Below are 11,515 nucleotides of genomic sequence, written 5' to 3' on the forward strand. Positions count from 1 at the left end.
TTTACGAATGATGATCGCCCGGAAAACGTCCCCTTGATGTAGGAAAACGTTGGTTGTACTTCGCCGGAAGTGAGCAAACCTTTGGTCATGTCATCCCAATCCTTTGAATTCCTAAAACCACCTCGTCTAGAAGTGGAACATTCTCACCAAGGAGTGATTTTCACATTCCGGTGGAAAAAATATATATGATGCTGGAGGGTGTTAAATGGAATTCATCCAGCTCAGGGAGCTGATGAACAGTTATGCTTAGGAAGAGCGAGCTAAGGGGATAAGGATAAGGTTAAATTATAAAGAAGAACCTGAGATAACACTCTCCCCCCCATGTCTCATCCGTTACACAGAAGCACACCTTCTCCATTGAGAAGAAACGCTCAGGGACCTAGCAGCTCGCAAATAGGAGAATATGAAAATACAAGCTCTCCTCGGGAAAAGGTAAGCCTCACAGCTTCACCCATAATCCTTAATGGAACGAGAGAATTCACCTTGGAACAACTTTTTCAAAGCTCACATTTGCGGTAACTCCCCCAGCAAGTACCTCTCTAGCAGAAGCTTTAATGTTATTACCTCTTGCAAGAAGTATGATAATAGGACCTATGGCATAAGCTACATGCCCCATGCCTCAACCTTACATACAACCAGGTCGCATGCTGCCTCGTATGCCATATCCTCATATAGCCACCTTGATGATGTGTCAATATGGCCAACCATGGCCAAGAAGCTTACATTGGAAATCTTCTCAAGGCTTCCCAGCCATGAGCCATCCTGTGGTAACCCAAGCACCGAGTATCATTGCTACTAACACAGGTGACTCGACGCACTTGGAACCTTACCAACCTTAAAAGTCGTCAACCTTGTCATGCTTCTACGAATAGACAGAAAACTTTGTGTTCTAAACAAAAATCAAGATGCCAGCTAACGTTAAGACATATGATGGAACAAAAGATGTCGAAGATCACCTACAGATCTTCACGGGAGCAGCTACCATTGAAGGATGGAACAACGAAAATTGTTTTTACATCTTCATGCAAACCTTGGTAGGATATGCCAGAATTTGGTTTAACACCCTTCCGTGTAAGATCGTAGCTTCCTTTGATGATTTATATCAAAGCTTCTTGACCCACTTCACTCAACAAAAATGGTGCACCAAAGACGCGGCTGTCCTACACCAAATCGGAAAAAATGAACACGAAGATCTTAGAGTCTTCATGGATAGATATAAGAAGAATGCTTGGATCATAGTGGTGCTTCAGAAAAGATGGGTGTGACTAGCTACATGAACGCCATAAAGGCCAAGAACCAAACCAACAACTCTCTTAAAAGTTTCACTAGAGAGAAGGTAGTTCCCTTGGGGAAACACACCTTATACGTTCGGTTAAGAGATGGAGACCTCTCTCAAGTTGAGAAGCTTACCATCACAGTGGTTAGGTACCCTTCTAACTACACTATACTCATCAGAAGAATTGGAATTGAAACTTTCGAAGCAGTTGTATCCACTGCCCATGGCATGATGAAATTCGCTACCATGGGAGGAATTGTTACAATGGTACCAACACAATAAGCTTTACTTATAGCTGTCGCAGAAGAATCATGGGAGCTGAACGAAAGCATAGAAGATGACCTTGTGCAGGAAATAAGCACCAACCCATCTTACCTTGAACAAACCATCAAAATTAATAGTAAGCTTCTCTCTCAGACCATGAGTAAGCTAATAACTTTATTACAAAAAAAGTAAAGATGTTTTTGCATGGTGTCCAAATGACATGACAAGGGTTCCAAGGGAATATGCCGAACATTCCTTGAACATCTCAGCCACACATAAACCATTAGCTCAAAAGAAAAGAAGCATGGTTGCTGAAAGGAGCTTAGTTGCCTGCAACAAGGTTGAAAAGCTTGTCAAAGCCGATATGATCCCCGAGGTAAGATACAATTCTTGGATTGCTAACCCCGTTATGGTCAAAAAATCTGTTGATCTTGGCGAATGTGTGTGGATTTCAAGGATCTTAACAAAGCTTGTCCCAAGGATAGCTACCCCCTACCTGAGATCGACTGGAAGGTAGATTTCCTTACAGCTTCCAATACAAATGCTTCTTGAATGCCTACAAGGGCTACCACCAGATCTTCATGAAGGTTGAAGACGAAGAGAAGACTGCATTCCACACAATAAGGGAATCTTCTGCTACAAGAAGATGCCTTTTGTCTTGAAGAATTCCTGGGCAACGTAGCAAAGATTGATCGATAACACCTTCTTGAATCAATATGGAAAGAACATGGAAGCTTATGTTGATGACTTGGTCATAAAAAGCAAAAGTGATAAAGAGATTCTCAATGACATTGAAGAAACATTCCAAAACCTTAGAAGCATCAACATGAAGCTCAATCCAATCAAATGCTCATTTGGATTCAAAGAAGGTAAACTCTTGGGCCATTTAACTGATAAACAAAGCATAAAAGCTAACTCAAGTAAGGTACAAGTTGTCCTTAATTTACACTCTCCAAAAACAAATAAGGATGTTCAAAGCGTCAATGGTAAGATCACTGCACTCAATCGATTTCTTTCAAAATCAGTAGAAAGATCTTTACCCTTTAAAACCTTTGAAGAATTGTAACGACAAAAAATATTTTCAATGGAATAGTGAGGCAAAAGCTGCCTTCCTAGCCCTGAAGCAACATCTAACTTCCTTGCCTGCTTTGGCATCACCGCAAGAAGGAGAAGTAATTATTGTTTACCTTTCTGCAGAGAGGGAAGCTACCAGCTCAGTGCTTTTTGTGGAACGTGACAGAGACCAAATCCCAATCTATTTCATCAGCAGGGCATTACGAGAAGTTGAACTCAATTACACGCCCATCAAGAAGCTGGTCCTAGCACTCTTTCACACAGCCAAAAGGCTAAGAAGATACTTCCAAGCTCACCAGGTGAAGGTGCTCACTGACAAGCCTACAAGGTCCTTCTTGGAAAACCCAGAAATATCTGGAAGACTAGCCAAATGTGCAATCGACTTAGATGAACACAACATAGCATACGAGCCTAGAAAGGAAATCTAGGCTCAAGTCTTGGCCGATTTTCTAATTGAAAAACTAGAAGAACCTACGGAGGTGAACAAGTTGGAAGAAGGTGAGCCTACTATCCCCTTGGGGAAGTGGACACTCTACACTGATGGAGCTTCGAGTATAGAAGGCTCTGAAGCTGTTCTAATAATTACAGACCCCCAAGGAACCGAATATACTTATGAGCTCTCTCAATAAAAATGTTAAGTAATTTACTAACGCGATACGCGATGGTATTTAATATTTAAAGAATAGTTGACTTTGGTCCATCGCAATACGCGATGGACATGTGAATGCCTGGAATGTTATGGTTTTGATTAAAATATGTTTTGACGACTCTAATATAATCGAACACTTTCCAGAGCAGTTTCTAAGGCAAAGAACAGTGTTTTCATCATTCTGATTCATCCTGAGATCATCTACATGGCTTACATCATCATAATTGAAGATCTTTCGATGTCGACTAGAGTTCCAATATACAAACAACAAAGCTGAATACGAAGCTTTAATCGCATGGCTTCGCCTAGAAAAAGTGATGAATATCCAAGAACTAAGTGCCTTTGTTGATTCAAGATTGGTGGCAAGCCAAGTGAATAATGAATTCATACTAAGAGAACCTTCGATGTTAAAATACAAGATGAAGGTCAAATAGCTCATTTAGGAATTCAAAAACTGTAGCTTAACTCAAGTATCTATAACCCGTAACAAGCAAGCTGACACCCTCAGTAAGCTGGCTTACCTGAGTTCGCCCACTTAACAAAGAAGGTACTGGTGGAAGTTATGAAGAACCCATCAATCGAAGAACTAGAAGTACAAGACATCATTGAAGAAGAAGGAACCACTTGGATGACCCCCATAATAGAGTTCCTCAAAGAAAGGAAGCTTCCCACCATGAAGGAGAAGCCCTAAAGCTCAAGCTTAAGGTTAAACAATATGTGATGGAAGATAATGTCCTATACACGAAGGCATATTTGAGCCCCTTACTACGATGTGTGGGACCAGATCAGAGCAACTATCTTGTGAGAGAAGTACATAAAGGCATTTGTGGGACACACTCTGGTCCAAGTGTGGTGGTAACTAGGTAAATGAACCTTGGATACTATTAGCCAGCAATGTACATGGATTCCACGGAGGTCATCCACAAATGTAAAGCATGCTAGCTCCATGCTTCTGTCAAAACAACCCCGAAGCATAACCTGGTACCCATCATTGCTTCTTGGATTTTCTACAGGTGGGGAATGGACATTGTTGGTCCATTCCCTGAAGCAGCTGGAAAGGTGAAGTTCATACTTGTAGCTATTGACTATTTCACCAAGTTGCTAGAAGTTAATCCCCTATCTTCCATCTAGGGGAAGCAGGTAATAAAATTTGTGTGGGAAAACATATGTTGTAGATATGAGGTGCCATGTAAAATAGTGACTTATAATGGGAAGCAATTCGTTGAGAAACCATTCAGCCTTCGGTGTAAGGAGCTGCAAATCAAGCAAGTTTTTAGCTCGGTAGAATACCCCTAAGGCAATGGCCAAGTTGAGTGAATGAACCGTAGCATCGTGGAATGTATCAAGGCAAGGTTGGGAAGGTATGGAAAAAATTGGTTAGAAGAGATTCCAAGCGTCCTTTGGGCTATTTGAACCACGGAGAAAACAAGTCATGGAAAATACCCTACAACCTCATCTTTGGCTCAGAAGTTGTCACCCCCGCGGAAATCAGGTTAAATTCAAGTAGGGTGAGAAACATAAATGACGAAGCCAACAACTCTAAGGTTTTTCTTAACCTCAATCTCCTAGAAGAAGCCCGCGAGCAGGCTGCCATTTATGAAGCCAGATACAAGAAGAAACTGGAAGCCTTCTACAACACAATGGTAAGAGAGGAAGTGTTTAAACCCGGAGATCTGGTCCTTAAAAACAACGAGGCCCGCAGACAGTTAAATACGCGAACATTGGGACCCAAGTGGGAAAGTCCCTATGCCATCAAAGAAGCTCACAGGGGTGGATCCTACAAGCTCAATGACATGGAAGGAAAGAATGTGCCATGTCACTGGAACGACAAGCACCTCAAAAAGTGTTTAGTTTAGGACAACAATTCAAGGTCCTTGTAATAGTTGTTTTTGGTTTAATGATATTGAAAAAGATCATTGAATGATGTTATGTTTTGAGTAGAAACTTTTTTATTATCCTATCTGAGGGTGAGCCCCTCCAAACTAGGCTCCATGAGGTTCGGCGTAGTTCCTACTCATGTAAAGGGTTGAGCTCCTAGGCCATACCGCTCAACAGGTAACAAGACGCTATATCTTCCTGTATACACGGTGAGTCCCAAAAACAATACGACTCCATGGAATACTTAGAAATATAATATATCCATGAAATGAGACCGAGCATCTCTTACCAATCAGCTTCACAAGTACTAAAAGCTTAGATGATTTTCAAACTCATAAGCTCAAGAAGCTTAGCACTTGTGTAACAATATAACACAAAACGAGTTAAGTAAAATCTTGTGGACTGACAAGCCAAAATGTATAAACTTTGCCTAGGTTCTTAGTTACCAAGCTAAGGAAGGGTGTCTGCAGCATCCCTTCATAACGAAGTTTCATAGACATTGCAAAAATAACAAACAAGTATGAAAACCAAGTAGAGAAGATAAACTATGAAAGTATCATATAAAGCATAAAAGGCACCATCCTAAGGGGTTACATATATCACAAGCATAAGATAGTAATAATTTGCACCAACAAAGGCTTACATAACTGAAACATAAAGAAGCTTCACGATAATAATTGTCTACGCTAACAAAGGTGTACAGAACCAAAGCACAAAAAAGCTTTACAAAAAAAGATTAATAAAATAAGGCTACTCATCGGCAGTAGCACCTTCACCATCACCACCAGAAGTGTTCGGTGCATCACCAAAGAGGTTCCCATAAATCTTGTCGACATCTGTATCAAATTCTTCTTCGGAAGTAGCGTTGGCAAGAGAAGGAGTATGCTCAACTTCTCGCACTGAGGAAGGGGTCTGCTCAGAATCATCTACCTAGGAAGGAGTAACCTAAACTTCCTCTTCATCTTTTCCAGCTGCCTGGTCAACTGGATCTTCAACCTTAACACTAACTTCATCTTCCTCATGATCCCCATCAGAGTTAACTTTCCCAATAATCTTATTGCCCAAAGCTTGGATCACCTGATGCACCAGCTCCTTCTTGAGACCTTCTAGCTCAATAGCTTGAAAATCTGAGAAAGGAACGTCATGGCAACGAGCAACGACTTCAAGTTAGGGGAAAGTTTTCATTTCCATGGGTCTTACAGTGGCTGCAAAAGCAGAGGAGGCATGGGGTCGATAGCTTGAAAGTCCCTCAAGGGGACGACCAGCTCGACCTGCCTCAAAACCAATAGACAATCTGTGATAACGAACATGAGAAATGGCCCTTGTATGAACTTCGCCAAGGGTCGAATTAAACTCACCACTATGCAAGACGTAGGAAAAAACATGACGAATACCATGGTCAAACATCAAACGTCTTTCGGAAAAGAGATCATTAACCTGGGCTTGAAGTTCAGCAATGGTAACGGAGGTAGCCAGCTTCTACTTCTCATATTCCAGCTTCTCATGTTCAGCAACTAGCTTCTTTTTCTCCTCAACAAGCGAGTCCCTCTCTTGACTAACCTTCTAACGTTGTTCATAAAGGTCCACACGAAATCGATACTTTAAATATATACTTTATTGATAAATATGGATGAATACATTAGAGAGAATAATAAGTTATGGAGAGGATAATTTAGATCTATGTACAAGTTCTCTACTAAATTATGAGCATGAGCTCCCTATTTATAGGCTATTTTACAATATACATTAAATACACATACTAGACAACCTATAATCTATTCGATCGCTACGGACACCGAAACCGTGCACTAACAGTCCTTGCCATAAGCTTCTACCTTAATCCGCTCATCCTCAGCAGACGCTTTGGCAACAGCAAGCTCATGAACTAAGCTTTGCTCATGAGCGGTCATGGTCACAACCTTCTCGTTTGCCTCAACCAAGACACCCTTTAAATTTAAGTTCTCTTCCTCAAACTTCTTGATCTCAACAGGCGCATAACTCCACCGTCCCATACCCTCGGGAATAAGAGCTAACAAATAAAACAGGTACTGAAAAACCCTTGCCATAAGCTCACTATCACTCAAACCCTCAATATTCACCTTCTCGGCCGGTGGAATACAGTGAAGCAGGGTATCCCAACCAATGGGCATCTTCTTAAACGTATCAAAATCACGAACACCCCAAGAGGGAACACAAATAGCAGTTGATTCGGGGTAAGGAATACCTTTTGAAGGTCCAGAAGCATCCTTTCCTTTAGCTTTCTCGGTCGTAAAAGTCTCAACAGTAAAAGGCTTGACACTGACATGTTCCTTATTACCTTCCACCTTCTTGCCAGTAGGCTCCTTGTGCTTCTCCACTTTCTTCTCAGCAGCTGCAGGGATAGGCTTCTTGGTAGCAGCCTGAGGAACCTTCTTAGAAACAGAAGGCTTGGAAGGCACCTTCAATGGTGAAGGGGAAGGCCTTCTAGACAACTTCTTCGCACCAGCAGGAGGAAAACCAGTTATAGAATTGAAAAGAGCAACATCATCTAGTGAAATAGGATCAGAAACGTTGAAGCTAGGAGCAGATGTTTCATTAAACCTCTTGCTACTCCGAGTAGGAGTAGAAGCAGCTTTCCTAATAGTATCCCCGGGAGGAAGGGCATAAGAGGTGGACGTAGAGCTACGATCACAATACTGGTGGAACTCCTTGGTATCCTCGACAACACTAGGATGATCGGGGGTAACCTCAATAGCCACAAAGGAAGCAATACAAAATTCTTAAGCAAAAAAAACTCCATATCACTAATCTCTACAATATGGAAGGTGAAGGTCAGACCTGAATGACAAAAAAAGCATAAAAACAAACATGGAACATACCTTTATCATTAACAAAAATCTTGGGTTCGATATGAGAATTGGGCCACTTGGTGCTCAGACCCACCCAGATAGAATAAAAACTCCTCAGGAAAAGTTCGAAGCTTACAACTCACCAATCGAAGGCTCTTGAGGAAGGTGGAATCAAGCTCCTCAGCCTTCGGCTCGGGTGTGTTCAGGGTAAGATCATGCTACCTCCAAACTTAAGGAAAAGGCAAGATAACATCGGACACGGAAAAGAACTTATATTTCCAAAGAGACGTATGACCAACAGTGCTTGAAATTAAATCAGCCTCACACTGAGTCTTCTCTATAGTAAACCAGTTCTCATTCTTTGCAAGCTAAAAAAATCATCGATAGATGGGCAGGGAAGGTTCATAACCCAAAGAACGACACATGATCTCAAAATGTAGAACCCTCGCTGCACCAACGGGAGCCAACTATCTTAGGCAAACGACGTGATATTCGAACACACTCAGAAAAACTTTGAAAAAGGATATCGAAGATTCTATTGATCGAAATATCGAGTGTAAAGGGCAATATCACCTTTAGGACGACCTAAACGGGAGTAGAAGGACTAGGAAGTTTAGGCTTCAACTCAGCCCCAATCTCATAATCCAAACAGAATCGATCGAGTTCTTCTTGAGTCAGCTTTGAAAACTGGGTAGCCATGTCACCTTTGGAACCCATAATCGGCACAGAAAAGAAGACGAACGGTTTATTATTGTAGGAGAAATCGGAATTAAGATATTCGAAAAATAAGGAGAAGTTGTAATTGAGGAATGAAAAGAAAAGAAAGATGGGTTATGGCGGTTACGTAACTTATAAAGATGAATTTTGAATTTCAAATCCCAAAAGGTAGGGACAAGTGGAAGGCAGGATTGAACTAGGCTACAGCTGTAACCGTCAGCCTTATAATGACTTCCTAACGAAGAGGTCTAATCGGTCAGGTGCATCAGGCAGCAGTCGTTAAAACTGATAAAAATAATATTAACCAATAGGTCACTACAAAACTTCCAGCTTCCATCCTAATGCTTCACAAATGAAACGATCGGGTTGCTTAGCTTCCAGCTTCCGACCTGATGCTTCACAAACTAGATGCTCAGGATGCTTAGCTTCCACCCTGATGCATCACGAACGAAATGATAAGGATGTTTGGCTTCCAGCTTCCAGATAACAAGTCAAGGAAACATTTTCCAGTTCTTGGGCTCCCCCATAACGAAACCCAACACAGCCAAATGGGTAATGCTTTGGTCAATGAAGAGGCATGTCGCTAAGCCCAAAAGCATTAAACACCCGGTGGAATATAACAAAAAAGAGTTGAGTCACAAGCTTTCATCATTACAATCTGAATATTTCTGACTAGGGGCTGATGACGTGGGTACCATTACCCACCTACAAGCTTAATAGTAGAGAAACAACTCACAAGCAGGGAAGCTTAGGAAGAAAAGAGCAGCAAGCATAAGCTGCTAGATAGCAAAGCTTGTCACTTGCCCAACAAGTTTTCTCAGTTGACCAGGAAGCTCATGCTACAGTAAATTCAGAAAAAGTCATTTATGTCCAAAAGCTGACACATGCCATAAAATAAAAAGCAACTACACGACAAAACAAAAGCTGAGCGCAGGTTACACGGAAATGGTATATATTAAAGGAAAACTAAAAGCTACAGTAAAGTATAAGCTTTTGGTTTTTTAACCCCTTAACTTTTGAATCCCTTTCATATTAGCCCTTTAAAATTTTTAATTGTTTAAATTTGTAAATACGTTAGATCTAATCAATATCGATAATCGGATTAGATCTAATACCTTTAAGGATATAGTTTATGACATGCTATTAATTATGTATATATATATGTATTAGTAATTGTAGTATGTATATTAGTAATAGATTAAGGAAGAATTGAGCGAGAGAGTATTTCTGTAGAGGTTCGATATGTTAAAATCAAAATTTAAATTGTGAGGGTATGAACACCCTATATATAGACGATGGAGACCAATTCGTTACACATCCCGTAACGAATTGGCTCCAGTTCGTCAACTTACAAGACTCATAAGGAAAGCATAACGAATCATTGATTTTTTATGCCCCCATTCATCAACATTCCATGACGAATGGAAACATACATAACGAATTAAAGTCCATTCGTTAAACATCCTTAACGAATGGACCTTATATTAAACGAACTGGCTAATTCGTTAAACATCCTTAACGAATTAGCCTATACATTAACGAACTAACTAATTTACATAAATACCTTTAACATTAAAATATTAATAAATTAAAAATGATAATTTACAAAGACTCGATACGACAAAACCGTGCACTAACCAACACCCCTCGTCTTGAGCTCTTTATCTTTAAATTACTTGAAGTGCTTTGTCGGCCAATCGCAACAACTATGAATCCAGAACTCGTGACATACACGTACGACACGCTGGAACTGCATAGCTCGGTTGTAGTCTTCCTGGTGCTCAATAAAAATCTTGTTCATGAACAGCACGTCATTGTCTGGTTCAGATAAGTTAACGAGCCACATTGGGTCGATAACTCTAATAAAACTGGTTTTCAAGCCTTTACCCAGAACAATGATGGCCTCACCAGTACGATTGTCATAGTACCAACGATTAAACGTTAGGTGAACACCTTGTGGGAATATCTTCAACGGTACGTATTTCATCGTCTTCAGTGGTTTAACTTTAAGCACGAGCTTCCTCCATCCCGTTCGTGGATCAATCTTGTCAATACGTTTACGGATAGGAATCTTTGGCTTAAAGAATTTAAAATCGCGGTTTACCTCGAAAAGCAAATGTTGATGAAACCATTCTGCTTGACGATTTCCACCGCGATTAATGAAAGGTCGACTCGCGAGGATACGAACATCCTAACGTGGTAATGAGAGAACGTCAGTGATGTTCTGATAATACTGATAATCGTTCTCCCATTTCACGATACAGATCTTTAACTCAGAATCAAAAAGCCAGGAGACGATATCACCTTTCACAGTCGACACGTCTTTGAAAGTTGTCTACTGATTAGATTTTGCACGTGCGATAGCTTCCTGCTTTTGTTCTTCGTTCTCATACCAGTACCCCTCAATAATCTTACGTGTCCACTTGCACCGATAATTGAACCAACCAAGAATATCAACCTCAGTCGGTTCAGCATCACGTTCTGACACCTTGCTTTATTCTTTGATACTTACTCCAAATTATCTTCAGCAGCTTTGACGTTTTCTTTAGTAAATGTAGGAATACCCTGATCAACATTGGATCGTTGATAAAGATCGGGGTATTCCTCTGCTGTCCAATCTTCAATCTCGATCTCCTCATCTTCATAAATGAATGACGGATTCATATGAGGAAACATCGTATCCTGTAAGACTTCCTCGTCGTTCATTACTTCCACATCATCCTTGGTTTCCAGAGCATCGATTTCTTCATCATTCAGACCCAGTAATAAAGCAATATGTTCACGGGTTAGGGATTTATCGATGAAATGACCTTCTTCTATATCATCAAG

General features: G+C 40.7%; 1 protein-coding gene across 1 annotated transcript; it reads left to right on the top strand.

The window, feature by feature from the left end:
• Positions 1-4,600: 4,600 nt before the first annotated feature.
• LOC143598142 (uncharacterized) lies at positions 4,601-5,119 on the top strand. Its single transcript, XM_077076441.1, has one exon. The coding sequence runs from the start codon at positions 4,601-4,603 to the stop codon at positions 5,117-5,119; it is 519 nt and encodes a 172-aa protein (XP_076932556.1).
• The last annotated feature ends 6,396 nt before the right edge of the window (positions 5,120-11,515 follow it).

This window comes from Bidens hawaiensis, unplaced genomic scaffold (genome assembly GCF_021521415.1).
Source record: "Bidens hawaiensis isolate Kalapana, Puna unplaced genomic scaffold, B.hawaiensis_p1.1 tig00001842_1, whole genome shotgun sequence".
Lineage (NCBI taxonomy): Eukaryota > Viridiplantae > Streptophyta > Magnoliopsida > Asterales > Asteraceae > Bidens > Bidens hawaiensis.